We start from the raw sequence: 26,764 nt of genomic DNA, 5'->3' as shown, positions 1-26,764 counted from the left end.
TTGACAGGTGTGGAAACTGAGGTTCACAGCAGCGTGAACTAGCTCCAAACGCATGCAGAGATCAGAGCCGTTTCTTCTTCCTCAGCCCGTGTGTCTTATCTGGAAATGAAACTGCCAGGCCAGTGACCCTCCCGATGCTAAGGGACTCGTTCCCCACCGTAGGACCCCTGTACTGCCTCCATCTGCCCCGTGAGAGGCCCACCAGACTGCACCAACACACACACGTGCCCACAAAGGCACACACGCTCTCCGTAAGCCAGACACCCCAACCCATGGTCTGAGGACAGCACAACGTCAGTGACCCTCAGGGGCAGAAAGGATTCCCGAGTTCCAGCCCCAGCTCACCCAGCAGCTGGGGAGGCGGGAGGGGGCTGGGCAAACCCCTGCCCCTCTCTGGGCTGCAGCTAAAGTGGGCTTAGACTGCATGTCTTCCACGAGCCTGCCAACACTGAGGTCCCAGCGCTCCCACAGTCTGCACTTCGTTCGTTCTACAAATTTCTCTTGATGTGTCCTTTACACCCAGCCGGTGTCAGGCTCTGGGAGACAGTGCTGAGCAGACACGGGCACAGAGCTTCAGAGTAGAAGGGAGACCTGAAGTAAACGAGTATATGAACAAATGAATATCTAACTGCAAACTGGGCTCAGGGTTGGGAGGGGGCGGTTCTGGCGCTGTAGGGGGCTAGTCTGGTCCCAGAGCTCCTGGGGGCCTCCATGAGGAGGTAACAGCAAAGTTGCTCATTAGGATGAGGAGGAGGTATTTAGGAAGGCAAGGAGGCAAGAGAATTCCCAGCAGCAAGAATAGCACGTGCAAAGGCCCTGAGGAAGATGAAACCCGGCACCTTCAGAGCAATGCCTGAAGGTTATTGTCCTTTAAGAGTAGATAAGCCATGGGGCACCTGGGTGACTCAGTCCATTAAAGCATCTGACTTTGGCTCAGGTTATGATCTCACAGCTTGTGAATGCATGCCCTGCATCGGGCTCTCTGCTGTCAGCACAGAGCCCGCTTCAGATCCTCCGTCCATTCTCTCTTTGCCCCTCCCCCATTGGTTTTCTCTCTCTCTCTCTCTCTCTCTCTCTCAAAGTAAATAAATAAACTTAAAAAAAAAAAAAAGTTGAGCCAGGCCTGCAGGTCTGTTTTGCGCCCTGCCATAATGCCAGCATCTAGGACTGTGCCTGGCACACAGAAGGTGCTCAATAAATGCTTGTTGATGTGCGAATGACCATTCCGACCTCCCCTCCTGCATCCCCAGGTTTTGACAACCTCGCGCTCTGAGAGTTGGGTCCAGCCAGTCTTTGTCGGCCTGAAGGTCCCACATTCTTCTCTGTCCAGTCCCAGGGCCTGCTGTGGGGCCCGGCCCAGATGGCCCTCAGGGCCCGCCCCGCTGTGGATTCAAGGTGAGCGGCCGGGCTGTGGCCTGGAGCAGGCCGGGCCACTCGCCTGCAGCCTGTAATCCCGGCCTTGCGGCAATCCCGGGCCCCCGCCCTGTGCCCGCCGTACAATTAACAGCTGAGCCCCCGCCCTGCTGAGCAGCCTTGGCCGTGGCCGAGGAGGCAGAGAAGGGGAGGGAACCCCCACACCCCAGGCTCTGCCAGGGTCCTCCCCAGTTGAGCCTGGGGCCGCCTGGCCCACCGCAGCCTCTGGTGGGCTGGGAGCCACCTCTAATTACACAGCCCTCGGGCCACCGGGGCCTGCCCTCCTGGCAAAAATATCCCAAGCCTTTCATGTGGCTGCAGAAGCCTGGGCTGGGCCCCGTCACGGCATAGTCCTGGCCTTCAGAGGGACACCCATGGAACGGCCGCCTGGGGGGCGCTCCGACGAGGCGGAAGGCTTCATCCGGGCAGGCCAGAGCTCTCGGGGTGCTGTGAAACCTCCCTGGGCCTCAGTTTCCCCACCTGTAAACTAGAGAATTTCACTTGCTCCCCAGCTGTTTACGGAGCACTTGTAAATGGGACCCGGACCGTCAGTAACGGCCATTTTGCTTGGTCCGCTCCCTCTGCCCCGTGCACTGTCGTCCATGCTCCTGCACATCTTACAGCTCAGTCATCACCACCTCCGGGAAGCCCTCCTGGACCCCATCCTCTGGAGACGGAGGTCAGCAGCCTCCTCCATGCCCCCACCAGGCTCCCCATTCGGAGGCCTTGGGCCCGCCGGGCTCTCATGGCCTCTGGGCACGTGACTCTAGACTGTCTGCTCCTCGGTCCAGAATCAAGGTCTTTTTCTATTAAGGTATCTCCACTCCATCAGTGCCTGGACACAGTAGGTGCTCAATGAGTGCATCCACTGGCTGAATGACTTTAGCCCAACCGTGCACGTCACAGATGGGGAAACTGAGGCCCGGGGAGGGGCCTCAATGACATTGTGTGCTCTGCAACGGCTCCTGTATGGGAACAAGGCAGACCAGGGCCCTGCCTCAGGGAACTCCTCGTAGGGCACACGGATGAGAAACAAGTCAAGTGGCAAATCGGGAAGATAATCCAACACTGCGAAATGCTACCAAGGAGATAAAAAGGATAAAAAAATAGCTTAGAAGTAAGTGGGAGGCAGGTGCCTGGGTGTTTATTTTAGCCACTGTGGTCAGGGACACTCTCTGAAGGCATTGCTGAACCGAGGCCTGCAGGACAAGAGAAATTGGCACTTGAGGAGAAGGAGGAAGAGCTCCCGGACCAAGGGAACAGCAAGTGCAAAGGCCCTGAGGTAGAAAAAGGCTTGGCATGATGCCTCTGCCAGGAAAACAAGACAGGGTGCTGATCCGATAAGACCAGGGAGTAGTTAAAAGCTTGGAAATCAGGGGACCTGCTGTGTGACCCCGAGCCTCAGTTTCCCTCCCTGCATCAGGTGGGGTCAGCGGAGGCTCCTCCACGCTCTGTCATTCAGTGACCCCAGGTCCATTTTCCACGCGTTCCCATCCGTCCATCCATCGCCAGCAAACAGCCGGACGCTCACCCACTACGGACGGGAGGGAAAAACAGCACAGCCGCTCTGGGAACAGCCTGGCAGTTTCTCGGATGGCCCGCAACCTCCTTCGTAGGCAGCTACCCAATAAGAATAGAAACACATCCGCACAAAGACAAAAATGCCCATGATTTGCTTGAATCTATAAGAGCAGGAAAAAACCCAATGTCCACTGACAGCAACCGGATGAGCAGACCCGTACGTGGATGGACGGGAGTGCATCTCAGCAACAAAACGGGGAGGCCAGGGGCATCCGGTGTGGGTAAGTCGCACAAACCCACCCAGCGAAAGACCTGGACCCAAAGGAACACACACTGGGTGATGCCATTTACATGAACTTCTAGAACAAATGCAAGGCCAAGCTGTGGGAACAGGAGTCAGAGGAGCAGTTACCTTGGGGCGGGGGGGCAGTGCTGGCTGCAAAGAGGCTCAGAGGAACCTTCCAGGGCTGGACACGTGCGAGATCTAGACCTGGGTGGTGGTTACGTGGACGCGTGCGTGTGGAAGAATTAAGATGCGCCCTTGAGATTTGTGTGTTTTACGTAGGTGATGACTCAATGAAGCATTTTCTTAAAAACAAAACAATAAAGAACTCTGCATCCCCGTCTTTTTTTGGGAGGGGGCGCAGGACCCGGTAGGACCTCTGGCTTCCTGTGGCTCCAGTGGCCCGGCCAGCTGCTCGCCGCCTTGTAAACATTTACATTCCCCGCGCCTTCGCTAGCCCCACGTGGAGGCCATCTCGGAGGCCAGGAATGTAAACACGCACGGCCACGCCGCAGACCTGGCCTCACTCCCCCCTTCTGGCCCTGCCCACTGGGTGCCCACGGGCACCTCGTGCCCCGGCAGTCGCTGCTGCCCCTGCCTGACCCCCCCACCCCCGACTGTGGGAAGGAATCAGATGATGCTTCTGAATTCCTTTGCAGCCCTGTTGAAGGAGGTCGGGGGGGGGGCTGACTTTGAGCAGAGGGCTGCTGACCGAGAGGGAGAAGTGGGGAGGGCTTGGGGCTGACCTTCGGGGGGTCCTAAGTCACCCAAACACTCAGTACCTCACCCCACATCTCTCCTGCTTTCTTTCTGCCCCCTTGCTTTACACTAAGACCCTCGGTCTCATCTTCCCTCCCTCCCTCCTTCCTTCTTCTCTTTTCTTCCTTTCTTGCTCTCTCTCAATACTTACTGAGCACATACTACATGCTGGATGCTTCCTAAGCACTGGGGCTACAGCAGAGAACAACAAAGATAAAATCCCTGTCCTGATGGAGCTTATATCCTAGTGGAACAAGGAAGACAGAGCAACAACTTGGTGATATATGAGCCAGGGAAAGGGTGACATTCCAGCGAAGCCCTGAAGGGTGTGAGAAAGTGAATCAGAGAGATGATCAGAGGAAGAGCATTCCAGGCAGCGAGAAGAGCAGGCGCAAAGGTCCTGGGGTAGGGGGTGCCGGGCATTTTCAAGGAGTGGAGAAGTGTCTGGTGTGGCTGGAACAGAGTGAGTGAGGTGGGAGGAAGTGAGGTCAGAGGGCGCCGGGGCCAGACCGTGCAGGGCCTGCGCGGGCGGTGGCAGGGGTTTGGGCTTTTACCTGGGGTGAAGAAGGCCAACCATGGGTTCCTGTGCATGCAAACCCTCCCCCACTTCCCTCCTTGTGCCAAAACTTTCTCCTCCCCACCCCCAACACACACACACACACACACACACACACAGAGTCTTTCTCTCCAGGACTCTGACCAAGAGATGGCTCTGGGTCGCATCTCTGGGGAGAAGGGGCTCCGTCTGAGGCCCCCACAAAGCTGCGCAGACTCCCAGCCTCCCCGTGGTTCCTTCCACCCTGATCACCAGCTCCTGACTCAGCGGGGACCAGAGACCTGGCTGGCGGGGGTTCCTGATGAGCAGCCTCTGCCTGGCGGCGGCCATGAGTCAGCCTTCTGCCGCTGGGCCCAGGGATGTCCCCGCAGAGAGGGCCTCCGTGACATCCAGACCCACCCACCATGCGGAAAAGTGCCACATGGCGGTGACCACGAGGAAGTAAAGCCCGCCCAGGAGGAGACAAGATCACCTGCCCTTCGGGGACCTCTGGGTCCTGCTGCTTTGGAGCTGGGGGACCTTGGGCTGGGGCGCTCGGCCACTCTGGGCCTCGGTCTCCTCATCTGTACAATGGGAGTAATAATAACCCCCACATCCCTGGGTTTTCACGAGAAACCAATGAGCCTTGGAACCTGGCATTAAATAAACATGCTAATAATAATAATTAGTAATAATAATATCGGCAACCAAGCGACACCTGGGACTGAGAATGCTTATCTCACCATCCAGACAGCAGCAAACACAGAAGCCTGGCATACAGCAGGCACTCCACAATGCTGCAGGATGGAAAGGGGCAGAGCAATTGGGCCCGGCGGCCCACACCCGCCAGCAGTCAGTCGGCAGGGGGTGCCCCCATCCTTGGAGGGGCTGTGCCCGCAGGCCCGGGGCCCCCCTCCATACCCCTGCATCCCGGGGCTCCGGAGTGTGGGCAGCGGGTTGCTCTCCCCCGGGACTAATTCAGACCTGCTCGAGCAGGGACACACGCGGGTTGGGGGGGATGGGTCCCGACAGCTGGAAACATCTGGTTTGAATTGTCGGTTGGAAGCCCTGGCCAGGCAACCTAGGAATTTGTGAGCTAATTTTAGGCCAAAAGACAGAGAGCTCAGCCGGGCGGGGTTTGCTCCCCAAACCACGGGGGCGGTGCTTTGAGGCTTGGGACAAAGAGGCCTCCCAAGTGCCGCTCAGGTGGCCCGTGTCTGCCCTGAAGCCAGGGACCATGTCTCCCCAAATGGGCAGTAACCAGGCACCTCAGTGCGCCAGCCACACGCACGCTCAGTGCATCCCCCATGGCCTTAACATTAGCAAGGACTCCTCTCCCCATTTCACGGGCGTGAGAGCTAAGGCTCCCAGAGGTCAAAGAGTTGCCCGCCTTCCTGCAGCTAGCTGATAAGCCGGGGGAGCCGGGATTCGAACCAGGTCTGCTTGAACCCAAGTCATACCCCTAGGGCCCCCCCCACCCGGTCTCCACACCCCGTGCTGACATTTACTGTCAGTTCCAGCATTGCTTTGCCTCCTTCCCCAGGCCCGTGCAAAGCCTCCCTTGCTTGTTTCTTCATTCAGTNGGGGGGGCGGGGGGGAGCTGAGGGGGAAGGGAAGGGGAGAGCGAATGTGAGGAACAGGGGCCTGCCCTTGCACAGCAAAATTGTGTCTCCACCTCACTCCAGGAAGCTATCAGTGCTTCCTGTGACACTGGAGATTATGGGAAAGAAGACCTATGGGCAGGGCTGCAGAGAAGACCTCTCAGAAGAGGAGACAGCAAGCTGAGGCCCAAAGGGTGGGACAATGCCAGCCCTGCAGACATCTGGGAAGGGAACACCATATAGAGGAAACAGCAAGTGCAAAGGTCCTGAGGCAGGAGCGTGTGAAGAAGAAACAGCAAGAAGGCTCACGGGGCCAGAATGCAGGAAGAGGGAGAATGTTGTCCTACGTGTTCATCTGCACCCAGTGATGTGCTGAGGCACTGCTGAAACTCTAGACATCACTTGGAGCCTGTCCCTCCTGGAGCCCAGAGGCTGGACAACAGGGTCTCTGGAAGGAAGGACCCCAAGGGAGGGGGGGAGGGGAGGGAGCATCTTGGAACCAGCGCTGAGACTGGAGGGGAGCGAGGGTTCACGAGCCTCAGAAAGGGGCCTCCAGTGCTCCTGCCTGTCGGGAGGCTCATTTCTTTCCCCTTTCTTGGGAGAAGCAGCCCTGAGCCCATCCTGCTGTGAGGCTCAGCAAGGGCGTCCTCGCTTTGCCGACCTCGGGCATGGGCGCACGGCTCTCCAGGCTCCACGGCAGCTGTGGCTACAGCCTTCGGGCCACCAGGCTCTCCCGGCGCGCGGAGGCCCCTCCGGCTCCCAGACAACCTCTGGGAAGCAGAGCTCTGAGTGCCTCTCACTGCCCAGGGAGGATAGCAGGACTTCACCTCGGCACCCTTGACCTCTTAGACCAGACACTTCTCTGCTGTGGCTGGGGGTGGGGGCGGGGCTGCCCTGCGCACTGCAGGTGGTTAGCAGCAACCCCGACCCCCTCCTGGAGGCCAGGGGTACAACCAAAAATATCCGCAGACGTGGCCAATGTCCCCTGGAGGGCAAAGTCACGCCCAGGTGAGGACCGCGGGCTCACAGCCTTCCGGCGCGGGCAGCAGGGAGTATAGGACGATGGTTTACTCGCCAGCCGGGGAGGCTGGGGACCCCCGATCCCCTAACACTTATGGCTTTATTCTGTTTGCTGAGAAATACGAGGAAAACAGAAGTTGACGGAAGCCAATGAAGCTTGCTTCCCTACACTCGCACGCCGGGCGGCTCACCTCTCATCAGTGTGAAACTGCCTTCTAGATTCCTTCCCACAGCCGATGAGCCTAACAGCTGCGACTGATGAAGCACGCACTTACTCTCTCACTCACCCTGGTCTCATTCGCCCTGCCAAACACCCCCGCGGGGCGACACTGGGATCGTCCCATTTCACAGAGGAGGAAACTGAGGCTCAGAGTCCACATAACGTTCCAGGACGGGCATTGTTCCATGTTGTCCTTCGAAAACACTCTGGTGCCCATTCTCAGCTGTTGGAATATTCCACGAATGCCGCCCGGTCACCTGCCTGGTGCTCCCAGAGTCCTACAAGGCATCCCTTGGAGGGGGCGGGGAGTGTGTGCAGGGAGCACAGGAGCAGAGGCTGAGTCTGAAGCCCGGCCGTCAGGGCGCCCAGGGCGGCACGTGGCACACCTGTCCTCAAGGCCACCCACCTTTGGATGCTGCATCCACACCCAGCCTGGCACGCAGCGGGTTCATCTTCTGCGAAGTGTCTCTGGGCACCGCGGGGCCCCCTCCGGGGACACGCGCTGGCAAGAGTCGCGGCCGCAGGACCTGGCGGTCGTGACGGAAGCGCGCCCTCTGTGGGGACTGAGAACACCTTGGCCATCACTAAGAGGAGCCTGGCTGGGCGAGGACCACACCCTCATGTTCCCCGACCTGGCTCAGCTTCTGCCTCCAGGAGGACGTTGCACAGCGCCACCCCAGGCTCTCTCCGCGTCCCAAGCTGCCACCCCACGCTGCCTGGTGGGTGCCCCCGCTGCCCACCAGGTCTTCCCAGTCCGCTCCCCCCAGATCCGCTCCCTGCCCCGGGGCGCGGTCCCTCCAGAAGGAGCTAGTACAGATGCTCCCATTCCACAGAAGGGAAAATCGGGCCCCGAGAGGGTGCTGGCATGCCCAAGGTCTCGCAGAGCTGAGTCCAGGGGCGGCTGAATTAGGGAATGCCTCAGCCCCCACAGTACTCTCTGGCATCACCCTGGCATTACATGGGCACCAAGGAAGAGCAGAGCCCAGCGGCCGCCTCCCAGCACCTCCCGTCCTCCACCGTGGGCTGGCGTGGGTACCGCAGCCTCCTGGCAGGGCTCTGCTCTGGGGCTGAGGGGCAGTCAGGCCAGGGGAGTGGCTTTGAGCCCTGGAGGTTTGGGAGAATCCCCAGCCCTTCCTCGAGGAGCCAGGCCCCTACCCCCCACCCAGCAAGTTTAATCCCAGATCTGTGATTTCTCAAGCTGGGTGGCCTCAGGCAAGTCGTTGAACCTCTCTGAATCTCAGTTTGTTCATCTGTGAAAATAGGACCCATCTCACAGGGCGAGGATGAAATGGGAAAATATAGGCGGCAAGTTTAGCACAAAGTAAACTCCTGACTGGCACACCGGGGTGAGCCTCCACCATGGCTTCTACTGCCATTGTTTTTTTTTTTTTTTAATGTTTTTTATTTATTTCTAGGCACGAGAGAGAGACAGCATGAGCAGGGGAGGGTCAGGGAGAGGGGGGGATACAGAACCTGAAGCAGGTTCCAGGCGCTGAGCTAGCTGTCAGCACAGAGCCCGAAGCAGGGCTCGAACCCATGAACCGTGAGATCATGACCTGAGGTGAAGTCGGACGCTTAACCAACTGAGCCACCCAGGCGCCCCTCTACTGCCATTGTTAAGGTTAACCCTGCCTCGTGCGGCCCCCACATGAGTGGGAGGAACAGGTGAGTGAAGAGTGGCCACTCAGTGGCATGAGCAGACATATGGACACCCAGTGTACAGATGGAGAGATTGAGGCCTGGAGTGGAGGAGAACAAACGAGTTATCTGTTGGCCAGCCAGGCTTGTCTCTGTGCCCACGGCTTGGGGCAAAGTACCAGGAACAGGAGGGACAGGCAAACAGGGAGCCCAGAGGCACGGCTGAATCCATTCAGAGCTCAGGAAGGGCTTGGGGAGCTGGGCGAGCTGAGCCCCAGAGAGAGGTAGTGGAAGGGGGGGATGGATAAGAGGCAGGAAGCATGGGTGAGGAGTGAAGAGTCCAGTCTGTCCAGACCATGAGACATTTAGGTCAATCCCCAGCAAGCGACAAGACTGGAAACGTCTTTTGTACGCAGGCACTAGGGAGTCATGGATGGTGTCTCAGCACAGGAGCAGCCACTGAAGGAAAAGAGGGCTGCATCTACGCAGGACACGAGTGGGACAGACCCAGGAGCTGTGGCCTCCTCCCGCCTTCTCAGGGCCAGATTCCCAAGCCCTGGACCCTCACGCATGCTCCTTCACTTGAGCAGACCCTCAGGAGCGCCCAGGCTCACGAACGCACCTGCTGGCTCGTTCATTGGCTTGCATTTGAGACGCACTTTGCACACAGTGAAATGCACCAGTCAGGCGAGAACAGCTGGGTAAGTTTCGTTAAACGACAATCCCATGTGACCGCCACCCAGACATGCCATGTTTCCGTCACCCCAGAAGGCTCCTGCCAGCCCCTTCCTCCATCCCCTGCCCCCCGCAAGGGTAACCACTGGTCTGATTTCTACTGCTATAGAAGTGCTGCTTCTCATTGAAGCTGCCAAGTAGACAAATTGCCCTTTGTGTCTGGTGCCTTTAAACCCGTGTGTTTGAGATTCATCCGTGTTGTGCGTGTATTGACTGTTCATGCCCTTTTATTCTGAGTAGTGTCCTATTGTTCATATATTCATTCGCCAGATGATGGATCTTTAGATTGTTCCCAGCTTTTTGGCTATTAATAATAAAGCTGCCATATGTATTATCTATAGGTGTTTGCATGCACATATGTCTTCATTCTCTTGCGGAAATACCTAGGAAAGGGATTTCCAAGTTGCCTGGATATGCAACTTGGTACAAATATGCCAAATGGTGACTATATATCTAACTTTATAAGAAACCGCCCTATGCTTTGCCAAGTGGCCGTGCCCTGCTGCATTTGGGGGGGCAACGCGGGAGTGTTCTGCCTTCTCTATGTCCACATCAGTACTTGGTACTGTCGGTCTTCAATTTTAGTAACTTCTGGAGGCAAGAAGTGACATCTCAGGCAGCTTTCATTTCCATTTCCCTGATGGTTAATGGCGTTGAGCCTGTTTTCCAGCAGCCTTCCGGACGATTCCGCCTGGAGATTGACCAGACCCTGGAGACTCGACATGGTGGAAGCCCAACCCACCACCCAACCTGCCTCTTCCATGGATCACACCCAAGTGGCAAATGAGATTTCACTTCCTTCCCTCTCCTCATCAGCCTGCCAATCAATCCATCACCAACTCCTATCCTTTCTCCTTCCCAATTATCTCTGGACTCCTCACCTTCTCACACTCCTTCTCTGGCCCAGGCCCCTTCATCCTTGCACAGCCTTGCCCTCCTCCCTGCAGCCACTCTGGCTCCTTCCCGCCACTCCTGCCTTGTCCATTCTCACAATGTCCACACCCCGTTCTCTACACTGTGCTCAGTTCCTGGAACATTCTTCTCCCTCCACCCACCCTCCACAACTCTGCACCTTTCCAGCCTCAGACTTTTTCCTGACTCCTTCCCACCCCACCCCCAAAGTCTGGCTACATTGCACGTGCAAGCACCACTGCCCTCTCCTCTCCCCCCGCCCCCCACCCCACCTGTGGGCTCCGGACCCAGCTACAATCTTATAGCTTTCTGGGCTATCATCTGACAAATCTCTCTTTCTCCCTCCAGGCGATGAGCCCCAGTGGGCAGCCCCAGGCCTGCCTTGCCCACATGGCATCCCCGGGACACAGCACAGAGCGGACATACCATGACATTCGAGTTACGTGGTTGGCTGAGTGGCACATGGAGTGGGACGTAGAGGGCAGCCCAGATCAGCTCCCCAATGGGCCACTGCAGGGCTGACCTCCTCCCCTGGCATTTCCTGATTTCCTGTCTACCCTCCTTCCTTCCCTGCTGCCAGAGCTGAAGTCAGTGGAGTCTGCTTTCTTAGCACTGCAGCCTTCTGGGGCAAGTGGTCCAGCTTTTAGAGCCTCAGTTTCCCCACCAGTAAAATGGGGTAATAATTATACCCACATCACGGGGTGGTTGTAGGTCTGGTAGATCACGCAGGTGAAGTGTTCGGCATAGGGTTGGACGTGCACTGGCTGCCCAATCAATGCCCCAGCCACCTCTCTGTCTTTGACCCCAGCATTGCTCTCTTGCTCTCTGCAAGGAGGGAGCTGGCTTTGAGCCTGTCACCCTCCCAAGTGCCTTCTCTCGGCAGCCACGGATCCACAAGGGTGACTGATGGGGACTTCCAGGCGCCAGGACAGGTCAGCAGGGGTGAGAGTTTGAGGACATGGCATTCCCCCAGAACCCCACTGTGACCTCAAGAATAGCACGACATTGTGATAGGAACATGGTTTTTGGATTCAGGCTTGAGTTCCAGTCCCAGATCCTATGGGTGACCTGAGACAGGTGGCTTCGCCTCTCTGAGCCTCAGTCTCTTCTTCTGTAAAATGAGAATATGAGTTCCTCCTTCCCAGGCTGTTTGAGGGGGTTCCTGGAGATATTGCAGATGTTTGTGCTCAGAATATATTTGCTGAATGGATGAAGGGGGTGATTCGGGTGGTGACGTTTTAAGGTCAACGGGAGGTCCGGGCAGGAGGAGGGCACAGTGGGACACAGGAGCCAGCCTATAGCAGTCTCTGAGTGCCAACGGTTAGAATTTTGTAAGCCAGTTGTTTAATAAGTTAAATTATAAAAAAAAAAAACAAGGTCTGGGGCGCCTGGGTGGCTCAGTCGGTTAAAATGTCCGACTCTTGGTTTCAGCTCAGGTCATGATTACAGTTGATGAGTTCAGGCCCCACATCGGGCTCTGTGCTGACTGTGTGGAGCCTGCTTGGGATTCTCTCTCCGCCTCTTCCCTATTCATGTTCTCTCTCGCTCAAAAATAAACACAAAACAAAAAAACAAAACTAAAATCCAAGGTCCTCTAACACTCAAAGCGCATTTGCTTCCTAATTATTTGACTACATTCTATTATTCTATGTTCTTGAGATTATTTATATTTATTGTTTCACTTGCTATATACACAGTTGGTTGCTCAGAATCCGCCACGGGAGTATTTACACCAAGGAAATTGGCAAACCTCGCAAATCACGGCTGGGATGCAAATCTACCCAGTGAGCCGGAGGTTAAACACACTCACCAGCACCCTCCTGGGCTAGCAGCCTGCTCCTGGCTGAAATCCTGGCTCCTTCATCCTCAAGGCTGGGAAGCGCCCCCCTTTCAAGAGCTCCACGAGCTGGTGGCGGGCGCCACCTGGTGGCTGTTCTAAGCACCTGTCATTCCCCAGACTTCAGTGCCTTGGAGAGAGCGAGAAAACCGCCAGGGGGAGTCCTCTGCGGTCACTGTGTCCTCCAGTTGTGGGGGGGGGTGGGCGTGGAGACCTGCTCCCTGCCCAGAAGGACAGGGTGACGAGACCCCAGAGGGACATTTGTCCCCCAAGTCCTTCAGCCTCTGTGTCCCCAGCTCCAGGACATCGAGTCCCCCCCACATGACTTTTCTCATCGCTCCCAAAGGGCAAGGGTGCCCACGTTTCCCCTAACGCACAAGTCTGCCTTTTCCAGGCTCAGCAGCCCTGGCCCAGGGTGAGCACTGCTCTCCCGCCAAAGTGCCTTGAACACCACGTGTGTCACACTTGTTCTAGAAAGGGGGCGAGGCAGACAATCCTCCACTCTTCTCACCAATCTGCCCCCACTGCCCGCAGCCCACCCCGTTCCCTCCTGCCGGCCCCCCGTCTCTCCCACCCCCTTTCCAGCTTTAGCCAACACACCCCAGATTCAGCCCTGTCTTTGAACTCTCTCTTGCAGGCTCTCCCCTGAAGTGAAGGGTCCAGCACTCCCAAAGAAGCCGCTGGAGGTATTTTTCTAGGAGAGAAAACGTCTGCCAAGATGAGTTGAATTCCTCTCCCAGAAGGTAGAACAGTGAGCTTGAAGCGGTAGTTCTTTGTGATAAAACAAAACAAAACAAAACAAAACAAAACATCAAGAGTCAGAAGATCCTGGGTCTGAATTCTGGCTCAGCCACTGGTTTTTTGTTTTTGTTTTTGTTTTTTTGAGAGAGAAGAGAGAGACAGAGCACGAGCAGGGGAGGGTCAGAGAGAGAGACACAGAATCCGAAGCAGCTCCAGGCTCTGAGCTGTCAGCACACAGCCCGATGTGGGACTTGAACCCGTGAACTGTGAGATCGTGACCTGAGCTGAATGAAGTCGGACGCTGAACCGACTAAGCCACCAGGCACCCCCTGGCTCAGCCACTGTTGAAGCCACTGTCGAAGCTTTGGCTTTCTGATCTGACCCTCAGGGTCAGCGTGGGTCCGAAGGCGGTAATGCGTGCACACGGTGGGTGTTGCTTAAATCGGGCCACCAACTTCTTGATTTGATGGGGCTGAGGAGTGTCCCCCAGGATAGGGCTCCTGGTGCTATAAATTCAGCAACGTCCCGCGCAAACCAGGCCATCCACTTACCCGGCACTCAATTAAGGGCTCGGCGAACACAGAGCTAAACCCAGCCTGCCACTCGTTTGTAAATAAAGTTTTATTAGAACATTTGTGACACATTGCCAGTGACCACGCTCAACCTACGAGGACCAAGGATGGAGCTGACAAGTTACAACAGAGACCACGTGGTCTGCAAAGCATAGTTTTGGTCTGGCCGCTAAAACAAAAAGTTTGCCGGCCCCAAACTTTGTACAAAAACCCTGTAGGCCGCAGCTGTGCTCAGCCCTGTGAGGAGTGGGTGTTAAATGGGAGACAGCGCCCCTCAAGGGGAGTCGGGGGGGGGGTTCCGGTGAGAATGGCATTGACATTGAGAGGACGCATTTGTCACAGTTGGGACGGGGACCAAATTCTGTACGCCAGGACCAGGTCGTGGGGGGAGTTGAATAAAGTCGATTCAGAACCAGTTCCCCCATCCCCCCAACAGCCTGCCCAGGGATGTACCAGGATGGCCCCAGTGTCCAAGAGGCAATACCAAAGTCAACTTAAGGCCCAGACGGGGGGCTTCCTGGAGGGGGGTGGGGCCAGGGCTGGGGGCAAGCAGCAAGGGACCAGCGCCCCAGCAGAAGGAAGCACCTTGAGGCCCTGAAGCGGTCACCCACCAGCAGTTCCTCGAATATTTACTGAGTGCCTGTGCTGCCCCAGGCGTGGGCAGCGGGATGCTTCGGTGAACGAGACAGCCCACCCTGAACGTGGACACTCTGCAGATGAGAGAGGGCAGCCTCAGGGTTACTCTGTCCCCAAAGGGAGCTCGATGATGCACAGAGCCCTGAAGAAGGGTATAGCCCTGGGCTCTCCAAGCCCGCCCCAGCCCTCCTGGGCCAGGGTCTCGTGCTGGGCTCCCTGGGGAGACGCCCAAGAAAACCCGAGCTGCCCCAAGTCGGAGAGGGACAGGGAATGGCCTTCCGATTTCAGCACTCCTCCCGCCAAAATGCCCCTTTCCTGCGTGGTGACCACGGCAACCAGAAGAAAATGGGGGTGGGGGGGTCCTCCCTGGGTGCTTGGGGACGAGGCTCTAGCCGAGGAAGGCATTAGAGGGAGCCTAGGCAGGTGGGGGACAGGTGGGGGGATCTCCCGGGTCCCCTGGAGGCCAGAGGGAGGATGAGGTGGCTCACAGTCCTGCTTTGGCCGCAGTGCATCGGCTCTCCATCCTGTGGGGCACCCCCGGGGGCGCTGCCCTAGAGCTCCGCCTCCCTAGGCGCCCCAAGGAAGCCCAGACCCGTGGAGCAGCGCCTGGGTGCTCAGTGGTGGCCCAGCGGGCCTTGGAGCGGGCGAGGAGGCCAGGGTCCCGTTCGGGTGGACGAGCAGGGGGGTGGGGGGCTAAGGGAGGAAACTCTGCAAGGTGAGGTCATCCCCCTCGCGGCCCTCCCCAGGCCCCGCCTTGGGGTCCTGGCTCTTGGCATGGGGCAGGTCCCCGTTGGCCGTGGCCCCGGGCGCTTCGCCCCCCTCAGGCAGCAGGGACGAGATGCAGACCATCTCCGTGGGGGAATAATTGCGCACCGGGTACATGTGATTCTTGCGAGAGAGGCGGACAGCCAGCACCACCGTGCACACAAGGAAGACAGTGGCCACCAGGGCCAGGATGAGGATGGCCAGCAGGCATTGCTTCACAGGGATGCGGTCCGGGGCCTCCATGGCTGTGGGGGCCACAGGGCTCTTGGGGGAGAGACCCTGCTGATCTTTCCATTGTCTGATGAAGCCATCAGATGAATTGACTACTGCCATGGCGGTGCTGTTGTGAGGATCAGAGGGCACAAGCAGGGCCATGGTTAGGCGCCAAGTGGTCACAGGACCTGTGGGTGGGACCTTCATGGTGGCAGGATCTGTGGACAGGGCCTCTGTGGCAGTGTGCTCCGTGGACAGAGCATCTGTGGCTTCTGGTCCTGTGGACAGGGCCTCTGTGGCCACAGGTTGTGTGGTCAGTGCCTCTGTGGCTGCCGGCCCTGTGGACAGGGCCTCTGTGGCCTCGGGTTGTGTGGCCAGTACCTCAGTGGCTGCAGGTTGCGTGGTCAGTGCCTCTGTGTCTGGTGGCTCACTGGACAGGGCCTCTGTGGCCTTGGGTTGTGTGGCCAGTGCCTCTGTGACCGCAGGTTCCGTGGCCAGTGCCTCTGTGGCTGCTGGCCCCATGGACAGGACCTCTGTGGCCTTGGGTTCTGTGGCCAGTACCTCTGTGGCTGGAGGTTGCGTGGTCATTGCCTCTGTGTCTGGTGGCCCCATGGAGAGGACCTCAATGGTGGCCAGTTCTGTGAACGGAGCCCCCTCTGTGGATGGAAACTCTGTGATGGGAGGCGATGCAGTGACCTGTTCTTTGCTCAGAGGGTCCAGTGTGACAGGAACCCCCTGCGTGGGTTCCATGCTCAGATTCCCCATAGCCATCCCTGTTGCGTCCAGGCTGATGGAGGCCCCCGTGGCTGCCTGCGGAGTGTCTGTGGGAGTTCCAGAACCCTTCCGCCCCAGTGTGGCCATCTCAGCCAGAAGCTTGGAGGTCAGGCCCACAGGTCCAGGGATGGTTGTAAACAGCATTTCTGGGGGGTCCGTGCCCATGTAGTCATATATGTCGTCTTCCGCATCCTCCCTTACTTCTCTCCGGCCCCGCACAAGCAGAGGGTCTGGGGCCTCCTTGCTTCCATCCTCCCGTATCTCCCACAGCTGGAGGCCGCTGCCAGAGCCCAGCAAAACCAGAAGCAGGAAGACTCGTAGAGGCATGGCACCTGGAGGGACACACGGACACAGGGACATCAGGACAGCCTCACCCCTGGGCATGCCGAGCACCCCCCAGCGTGTCCCCGGAGAGCCTCAGCGGGGGGTGTGCCTGACCCGGGGCAGGCACCTAGCTTTCAGCATCCTCACGACCTGGTACTCAGTCGCACCCCAGCAAATAAAGGCCATTATTATTTATCAACATTAACTTCTTTTTTAAAGTTTATTTATTCTGAGAGTGAGAGAGGAAGTGCGAGCAGGGGAGGGGCAGGGAGAGAGGAGGGAGCGAGAATCTCAGGCAGACTTCTCATGGTCAGCGCGGAGCCCAACATGGGGCTGGAATTCGTGAACCATGAGCCAAAGTCCAACACTTAACCGATTGAGCCACCCCCCAGCACCCCTGAGCATTAACAAGATGTATCCAGAGAGCCCTGCACTTCTCCTTACATGGAGCATAGAAATTTTATTTGCCTCCGTGTCATTTTTGATTAAAACTTTAAAATTATAGGCAAGACAGCCCACCGGGGTATAGAAAGGAAATATTAGAGCTTCCGGTAATATGGTTATGTCATCCCCTTCGTAATTTCTATTCTTGTACTCATTTATGGTATGTTGAGTCCAGCAGTACCTGTATACAATTCATAGATAGATCAATGCACATGTATTGTCCACTGACAGGCTCTGTGAGCAGAAGAGTTTCAAGACCATGGCTGTATAGGATAAAGCTGCTTGTTTGGCCCTTTGAGACCTTTTTATTGGAGGAGACTGTTCCTAATACATCTCTCCATGTCTCTCCATTCCACTCTCCTTTGTCTTGGCTCCCACCCTACATAGCCCGAGACTGTTCTTCAGATTCTATGTTTTCCTCATCCTTTCTAACTGTCTCGGCTTTGTCTGGTTCCCTTCTGTCCTCACTTACACAATTTGGGATGACAGTACCTACCTTGTGGCTTGTAGTGAGGATGCAACAGGCCCTACACAGCCCTCAGCACTTTGTTCCCATCACAAGCTCCAGAAAAGGGTAGCTATTTTGCCTCCATCAGCAAGCCTAACCTGTAAGTCCTCAAGGGCCCAGAGCCATTAGCTGTACTATCTGAGGCCAGGAGAAAACACATCGTTTTGGAACAGTCCTGCCCTCAGGCAGTAGATAGTCATTTCACTTGCCTGGGGGTCCATTCTGCTGTGACCCTTCAGCTCCCTGACCAGTAGCCAAAAAGGGCAGTGCTTCTCCTTTTGACCATCCTATTGGTCTTCCTTCCTGGCATTGTGAACATCCATACTTTCTTTTTTTTTTTAATTTTTTAATAGTTTATTTATTTTTGAGACAGAGAGAGACAGAACATGAGCGGGGAAGGGGCAGAGAGAGAGGGAGGCACAGAATCTGAAACAGGCTCCAGGCTCTGAGCTGCCAGCACAGAACCCGATGCAGGGTTTGAACCCACGAACCACGAGATCAGGACCTGACTGAAGTCGGATACTTAACAACTGAGCCACCCAGGCGCCCCCATACTTTCTTTATATATATATGTGTGTGTGTGTGTGTGTATACGTATATATATGTTTTTAAATTTATTTATTCTTTTTTTTAAATCTTTTTTTAAATGTTTTTTATTTATTTCTAGGAGAGAGAGAGAGACAGTGTGAGCAGGGGAGGGTCAGAAAGAGAGGGAGTCACAGACTGAAACAGGCTCCAGGCTCTGAGCTGGCAGTCAGCACAGAGCCCGACGCAGGGCTTGAACCCACGAACCACGAGATCATGACCTAAGCGAAAGTCGGATGCTCAACCGACTAAGCCACCCAGGCGCCCCTAAATTTATTTATTCTTGAGAGAGAGCGTGTGCGTGCATGCGCGCATGCACACACACGCACACACACATACACACATGTACAAGAGTGGGGGTGGGGCAGAGAGAGAGAGAGAGAGAGAATTCCAAGCAGGCTCCATCCTGTCAGCACAGAGCCTAACACAAGGCTCGATCTCAGGAACCATGAGATCATGACTTGAGCTGAAATCAAGAGTCAGGCGCTCAACTGACTGAGCCCACCAGGCGCCCCTGACCACCCATGCTTTCTTGATTGCTTTCTCTCCCCTTACGCTTCCCCTGGCGCTGGCTCGTTGTGTATGGGATCCAGAATCATGCACTTGAGAGTCCCGTGGTTAGAGAGAGCTGTGTTCTGGGCCAGGATGCAGGTGCTCCTGGTTTCCTTGGATATAATACCTTCAGCAGTGGGTAATCCCTGGCGCCGGGCCTGGGCAGAGCCTGGATCATTTCCAGTACTTCTCCTTGGACTTCACATCATTTAGAGCAGAGACCAGCTGCTCATCATTCCTTGAGGGACTGTAACTGACTCATAGGCCCCTCAGCTCCCAGGCTCAACCTGACCTCCTCCACTTGTTAGTTAGAATTATGTTGCTTTCCAAAATGCCAGTCTGTGGGCGCCTGGGTGGCTCAGCCAGTTAAGCATCTGACTCTTGATTTCAGCTCAGGACATGGTCTCACAGTTCGTGAGCTGGAGCCCCATGTTGGGCTCTGTGCTGACAGCTCAGAGCCTGGAGCCTGCTTCGGATTCCGCGTCTCCCTCTCTCTCTGCCCCTCTCTTGCTCATGGTCTGTCTCTCTCTCTCAAAAATAAAGAAACAGTCCATAAATTTAAAAAAGAGAGAAACTTCATCTTGACTTTACCTCCCCCGACTCCATAGTATATGACCAGTAACCAGCCCCAGCGCGGCTCCCTCTGCCCACAGCCTCTGCCCGTGCTTTAATAAAATCACCTTTGGGGCGCCTGGGTGGCTTAGTCGGTTAAGTGTCCGACTTTCGCTTAGGTCATGATCTCGCGGTTCGTGGGTTCGAGCCCCGCGTCGGGCTCTGTGCTGACTGCCGGCTCAGAGCCTGGAGCCTGTTTCAATCTGTGACTCCCTCTCTCTCTGACCCTCCCCTGCTCATGCTGTCTCTGTCTCTCTCTCCTAGAAATAAATAAAACATTAAAAAAAAAAATTTTAATAAAATCACCTTTTTTGCACCAGAGATGTCTTCAAGAATTCTTTCTTGGCCGTCAGCTCTGAACCCCACCATCACTCCAAAACCTCATCACTCACAATTATCTTCATTCTACTGAGGAGAAATGAGGCTCAGAGAGGTAAAGCAACTTGCCCAAAGGCACACAGCTGGCAGAGATCAGACTGGAACCCAGTGAAGATTCAGGAAGGTGTTGTGGAGAAATCTGACCTAGCTGAGGGGGTAGAAGGATCAAAGGCTTGGAAGAGACCTGAGCCTGTTGTATCTATGGCTGGGGTTGGGACCCAGTTGAGAGGAAGGCAGACTGAGAATAAGGAGGACCTTGAAGGCCATCTCCCTCAGAAAGGTCAGCCCCGTATGTCCTGAGGGCTACATGGGGCACAGCATTGAGAGAACAGGCTATGGGGCCAGGCAAAAAGATGTTCAGGTCTCCATTCTGTCCCATACAAGCTGTAAGGCCTTGAATTTCTGAGCCTCGGTTTTCTCATCCGTAAAATGGGGATAACAAAGCACATCTATCTCGTTGAGCTGTTAAGGGAATGCAACAAGATAATGGATTCAAAAGTTCCAGGGTCCCAGTATGAGGAGGGGCCATAAGGCGAGCTGAGGGCCAAGCCTGAGCTAGCACCCCCCCCGCCGCCCCCCAAGGTGGGATGCCTGTGACATTCCTCAGGCACTCCCGGCTGCCCAGGAGCAAAGGAAAGAAAACCAACGGTTAGCTGATAGAGCTCACAGTCATACAGGACCCACCCGCCTACAAATGTCTTGGTAAATTACAAGAAAAAAGGCAATCTTATCAACAGCCTCATCTCCAGGAACCTATAGACTCAGTTTCCTGGAGGCCTGCTCACCCTCGCTCCACAGCGATGTGGGGAACAAGGGCAGGAAGGACACGCAGGTAGGATTACATGTACTTAGAACCTGCAGCCCACGGGCAAGTGCAGACGAGAACGTTCCTCCAGGAGCCCCTGCGTCCTAGCTCACGCCTCCCTGGAGGGAAAGCAACCTTGGCTGCACAGCAGTGAGGCCTCGGGTGTCTTTGGAGGCCTCTCCAGCACCTCAAAGTCCTTCTGGAGGCCTCCCTGTGTCCTTACCTCCCCCAACTCCAGACCCTCTTCACAACCCCAGCGCAGCCCTTCCTGCCCGCGGGCCCTGTCCCTGTGTTTCAACAAAATCACCTTTTTGCACCAAAGACGTCTTCGAGAAAGCTTTCTTGGCCGTGCGCTCCGAACTCCCATCGTTCCAACCCCCCGCCCCCAGTAGGTGCTTAATAAATGTACCCCCCTCCACCCCCGCCCATGCATGTGCACCTTCTTTGCCTCCCTCTTCAGGAGGCAGTTTCTTTGCACATGGGTGGGGTTCCTGCCTGGGGGTAGAGTACATGCCTAACCTGGGCCCTGCTTTCCTGGTGGGGGGATCTTTAGGAAGAAGCCGCCAGTTTGGATACTATTTCAAAATTATGAAGACTTGTACCCTTCACACCCCCCTCCCCCCGGGCAGCTCTCGGTTCCTGGAAGGCAGAGCCCTCGGCCACTTCCTGGAAGCAGAGAGGATAGGAACAAAAACAAAAGTCCCCACCTGCCTGTTCCAGGGCGGAAGAGGCGCCTTGGACCTGACTTGCTGCAGCCCGGAGGCGGGGAGGAGGGTATGGAGGGGGCTCTCCCCCTCACCTGCCCTCTCCCTGTGCCGGTCCCCACCTCCCCTGCTTGCAGAGGCAACTTGGGGTGGAGAAGAGACCGCTCAGCTCAGCGGCTGTGTCACCTGAGCCTCGCGGACCCTCTCGGAGCCTCAGTGTCCTAATCTGTAAAATGGGCGACACTGCTTCAAAGAATGTTCTGAGAATCAAATGGCATGGCGCGGGGAAGGTCCCTGACACTGCATCCCGCAGGGAGTGTTTCACTGGGAGAGCCTCTCGGGGCTGCCGGACGGAGGAGCAGAGGAAACAGAAATCTCCGAGTCAGGGAAGGTACGGGCACGGCGGCCTCCCTCCTAACCTAAGAATCCTGACCTAAGATAAGCGGTAGCGGAATGAGAGCGGCACACCGTTTTCCCCCGGCTGGACCATCTTACCGCCCTACTCACCTCCACTCCGGCCCTGGCCTTTACAATCCCCATTATACAGATCAGGACGTCAAGGCTCAGAAGAGTGAAGTCAGTTCTTCAGACCGGTGAACCCCTGTTTACACCCGTCTCCCCCCCCACCCCAGGCAGGAAAACGGTCACTTACCACAGGGCGGGGGGTGTGNGGTGGGGAGAGCTGTCACATCCTATCTGTCTTCCTGCTTGCCTAACACAGTGGGTCAGACACGGCCCGTTTCCTGTCTTTCACCCTAAAACCAGGGTGCTCTGGCCGAGCCCCACCCAGGCTGTACTGGCGGGGGCCCACGCCCTGGCCCAGAGATGGCCGCCCTGGAATGCTCTGGGGAGACGCGGCCGGGGCACTGCAAGGTGCTTCGGACCTTGCATTCAGAAGCTCGGATCCCAGGGATCCCGGCACTCCGGAGTCTGGAACCTGAGGTTCTAAAAGACTGAGCCGCTCAGGATGCGGGTTAAACAGCCGCCAAGAGAAGGGAAGCTTCCAGATTAGCAAGCAGGTCAAACCGAGGCCCAGGGGCCCTCTAACTCGGACCTAAGGGCATTTCTCGATGCTGGTGAACAGGAGAGGCCCTGGCCCAGCTCAGGATCAGATCTGAGCCGATCCAGTCAAACGAGATCCAGTCCCAGCTCTCTGGCCCTTACACGCTGTGTGACCTTGGGCGACCGAACTCACCTGTCTGAGCCACAGGCTCCTCATCTGGAATACAAGGACAATGGTACCACTTCGGGGGGCGGTTGTGGGTTGAAGTGAGCTGGCTCAGGCGGAGTGTTCAGCACACATTATGTGCTCAATAATGGCTGGCTGTTGTCCTTGTCATTCTGCATTTAGGGCCATCTCCCCGAAACACCCCCCACCCAGGGATAGTTCTGACATAACCTCTGATCTCGTGGGAGAGGGCTGGGACAGGGAGCCCGAGACAACTGTGTCTACAGCACGCCCTCGCCCATCCCTGGTTTGCAAATCACACGTGTCCAGTGCAGACAAGGTTCCAGGCACTGACCTGGGAGCTATACATGAATTGTTAGCTCATTCAGGCCCTACAACCTCCTCTGTGAATTCCATGTGAAAGATGGGGAAATTGAGGCCCACTTGGCACCTAGAGTCACAAACCCAGGAAGAGAGGGCTCAGGAACTTGAACCTGGCTGCTCTTGCTCCAGATCCACCTCACAGTCACAGCCTCATCTCATCTATTCTCCAGAGTCGAGCAAACGGCACCTTCTACAAGAAGCCACCCTGGATTGCTCAGGCAGAGTCATTTCCATTGTTCAAACCGTTTAAAATGTTTGTTTACTTGGGGCGCCTGGGTGGCTCAGTCAGTTAAGCATCTGACTCTTTTTTAAAAAAAATTTTTAATGTTTTTTATTTATTTCTGAGAAAAAGAGAGAGAGAGAGCGTGAGCAGAGGAGGGTCAGAGGGAGAGGGAGACACAGAATCCAAAGGAGGCTCCAGGCTCTGAGCTGTCAGCACAGAGCCTGACTTGGGGCTCAAACCCACGAACCGTGAGATCATGACCTGAGCTGATGTCAGACGCTCAACCGACTGAGCCACCCAGGTGCCCCAGACTCTTGATTTCTACTCAGGTCATGATCTCATGGTTGTGGGATCGAGCCCCATGTCGGACTCCACACTGGGCATGGAGCCTGCTTAAGATTCTCTCTCTCTCTCTCTCTCTCTCTCTCTCTCTCTGCCCCTCCCCTGCTCATCATGCATGCTCTCTCTCTTGCTCTCTCTCTCAAAAAAATAAATAGGGCACCTGGGTGGCTCAGTCGGTTAAAGTCTCTGATTTTGGCTCAAGTCATGATCTTGCTGTTCTTGAGTTCAAGCCCTGTGTCAGGCTCTGTGCTGACAGCTCAGAGCCTGGAGCCTGCTTCAGATTCTGTGTCTCCCTCTCTCTGTGTCCCTCCCCTGCTCACATTCTGTCTGTCTCTCTCTCAAAAATAAACATTAAAGTTAAAAATAAAAAAATAAAAAATAAATAAAATGTTTACTGTCTAAAAATCTATTCCCATTGGCCCATAAGCTCCAAGCGGGACAGGAGAGGCCTTGCTGTTCACACCACACACCCAGGGGCAGGCACTTAGCGGCCACAAGCTCGTACAGGGCAGTATCCACTGGGTCCCCGCTTCCGCTATCCAGGTTTCAATCTCCTCTGGCCTCCTGGGGGCTCATTAAATGTGGCCTCATGAATGGGGCAGAGGCCACCAGCAAGCAAGTGCCCGGACATGCGCCCTGGGGCTTCCCGCACGGTGCCTGCACTTCCCCACCTTTTCTCAGCATCTCCCTGCCCCCAGCGAGCAGCCCTTTCAGACTTTTTTCCCCTTAAANCAAGACCTGAGCTGAGATCAAGAGTCAGATGTTCAACCGACTGAGCCACCCAGGCGCCCCTCCGCCCCCCACATTTGAATACCGCAGACACACCTGTTTGCTGTTCCATAGCCTTTGTGGAAACACAAGTCACCGCGATGGCCAAGATTTGGGGGTTTGGCCCACCTACCCCTCCCCCCAAAAAACTAACTTTCACCTTTGGGACCCCGAATTGGCTAGCCTGGTCCAGAGGAGGTCAGCTATTTTGCACACATGAATCCAAAGGGAACTTTCCCTGGTTTTAGTTTAACAAGTGAGGACTGTCTGAACAAGTGTGGAGACAGACAGACGGACAGGCACACAGACACACTCTGGCCATCCTACCTCCTTCTAGCCTGAGGTGCATCCCCCCTCCCCCATCTATCTCCTTGCTCAAACCCCGCAGAGACTGAGAACTGAGAAGCCAGAGCCAGGATGGCCGTGGGCTCCGCGAGGGTCCCGCCACCAGATGGGGCCGCAGCGTATCCGGGACCAGCCACCGTGGGCAGCTGCTTGTCCCCCACCCCCCACAGCCCGCCCGAGGTTTTCCCATCTGCAAAAGGTGGCACAGCATTCCTGGATGACTCCCGGCCCCTCTGAAGGCTCTGCTTCCGCCTGGCCTTCCCTGGAGACGCTCCCTGACCAGCCGGATCCCTTCCGCTCTCCGGTTTCAATCGCCCCTGGCTGCTGGCCTAGCCTGGTGAGGACGGCTGCTACCACTTTGGGTGTGGCCAGGCAAGCCCCAAAGGAAGCCATCAAGGGGTTTGGGGCTGGGGGCACCTCCTGGGCACCTTGCCCACTGAGAGGCCTGGTCTTGGGGGGCTCAAAGTCAGAGATGGGAGAGGAGGAAAACAAGACGATCCAGGAGGGAAGGAAGAGAACTCCAGGCCACTGGAGACCTAGATCATTGTCTATGGTGTGTGTGTGCGTGTGCATGTGTGCATGCGCATGCACGTGTGCACACGCATCAGGGGCCATAGCTTTAGGTACTACCTCCCCCATTCTCCTTTATGCCCCTAAAGCACCCCAAATACAAATTACTAAAAGTATTCTAATTCTGATGATGATTTTCTCTTTTGCTAGCAATATTAGTTAGTGTCCTAATTCTGATGTTTTCATGATTCGGTAGGGACCAGCGTCACCGTCTCAGCTTTATGAGAAGCGAAAGTGTGAAGAAGGCAGCTTTGGAGGGGCGCCCGGGGGGCTCAGCCAGTGAAGTTCCTGGCTCTTGATCTTGGCTCAGGTCAGGATCTCACGGTTCGTGAGTTTGAGCCCTGCGTGCAGGGTGCCGCACTGACAGCTTGGAGCCGGCTTGGGATTCTCTCTCCCTCCCTCTCTCTCTGCCCCTCCCATGATTGCGCGCTCTCTCAAATAAATAAATAAATAAACAAACAAAGTGAGAGGAAAACAAAAAAAGAACGCAGCTTTGGAGACCATATATTTATGGACCCACAGCCTCAGAGGTTTCCGGACAGCCTTGCACCTGCGCCCCCTTTCTGGAATCGCCCGGCCCTAACCCCAGCTCTGCTCTGAGCAGGCCCCTTCACCTCCCCATGCCTTGTATGAAAAGGGGGGGTAGTGCAACTTTTAGGGGAACGCTTCTGATTTTTCTGATTTTTTTCATACTCAGAAACCCCACCCTCTCCATGCCGGCAGCTGCCAGCAGACCTGATAGGGAGGGCGGGATGCAAGTTGAGGGAGCAGGATCCGGATCGGGAAGAGACCACAGAATAAGGCCGCACCCTCCATCCTGAGCCCCCTGAGCTCTGGTTCGGAGCTCAGGTCCTGCCCCGGGACTGCCCTCGGCTGTCGGGCAGGCCAGGCCTGCTGGCCCCCCAGCCCCCGGGCCACTCCCTGTGGCTTTGCAAGCCGGCACTTACCGCGCTCAGCAGACCATGGGACAGATGCCGCGTGAGCCCAGAGAAGCGGCTTCTCCACCTTCGTGACGGGGCACTGCTGTGGCACCCGGGGCCGTGGTCCCAGACCCCGCCGGCCTTCAGTGGCCTATGTGAAAGAAGGAAGCGAGAATGTGGTTACTCAGACGGGGCCACGTGACGGGCCACACCCCCTTGTTTGTGAAGCTTTGGTGACAACGTTGGTTGAGACTGGGTGGGTAGTGAGAGATGGGGATCTGCCGAGCCCAGTGTCACTCTCGGGCTCCTGTGGCCACCAAAACACCCAGAAGCACATGGGAGCTTTCCGGGGAGGGCTGGTGAAGGAGGACCCCAGCGTGACCCCGCGGTGATGGAGGGCAGGGCTGAGGCGGCCCTGCCCTGGAGGGAACGGAGGGACCAGATGCAAATAAGGATGGTCCTGGACTCCAGTCCGAGAAGGGAGTTGGGGCGGCAGAAACCGCCGAACGCACAACTTCCTGGTTTGCAAGCGCGATGCAGTCACTCTCTGCAGAGCCATCTCCAGGCGCCCCGGGGTCCTTTCAGCTCCAATCAGTGACTTCTCCGAGGGGGAGCGACCGCGAATTCCAGCAGGGCCACACGTGCTGGTCTTATTTCCCTGTCCGGACTCTGGGCAAGGCTGGCAGGGGAACGAGTGAACAGACCGGTACACACAGTAATGTCCCCGCGAGGTGATGGAGGGAGGGGCCCCGAAACCACCCTGGGCGGGGTGTTGTCAGGACGGCCTTCCAAGGGGTAGTAGAGGGGGGAGAAGTAGACTGGGGGCACCTGGGTGGCTCAGTTAGTTGGGTGTGCAACTTCCACTCAGGTCATGATCTCACAGTTCGTGGGTTTGAGCCCCGCGTCGGGCTCTGTGCTGACAGCTCGGAGCCTGGAGTCTGCTTCAGATTCTGTGTT

General features: G+C 56.4%; 1 protein-coding gene across 1 annotated transcript; it reads right to left on the bottom strand.

The window, feature by feature from the left end:
- Positions 1 to 13,818: 13,818 nt before the first annotated feature.
- On the bottom strand, positions 13,819 to 25,998 carry SELPLG (selectin P ligand). Its single transcript, XM_077765970.1, has 2 exons — positions 25,835 to 25,998; positions 13,819 to 16,507 (listed from the first exon to the last, which is right to left on the bottom strand). Exon 2 carries the CDS (start codon positions 16,500 to 16,502, stop codon positions 15,117 to 15,119), a length of 1,386 nt encoding a protein of 461 aa, XP_077622096.1. The 5' UTR covers positions 16,503 to 16,507; positions 25,835 to 25,998; the 3' UTR covers positions 13,819 to 15,116.
- Positions 25,999 to 26,764: the final 766 nt, after the last annotated feature.

This window comes from Crocuta crocuta, unplaced genomic scaffold (genome assembly GCF_008692635.1).
Source record: "Crocuta crocuta isolate KB4526 unplaced genomic scaffold, BGI_CrCroc_1.0 scaffold339, whole genome shotgun sequence".
Lineage (NCBI taxonomy): Eukaryota > Metazoa > Chordata > Mammalia > Carnivora > Hyaenidae > Crocuta > Crocuta crocuta.
This window is presented reverse-complemented; position numbering and strand designations above follow the sequence as displayed.

Coding starts and splice junctions, on each gene's coding strand:
- SELPLG (XM_077765970.1), bottom strand. CDS start 16,502: ATGCCTCTACGAGTCTTCCTGCTTCTGGTTTTGCTGGGCTCTGGCAGC.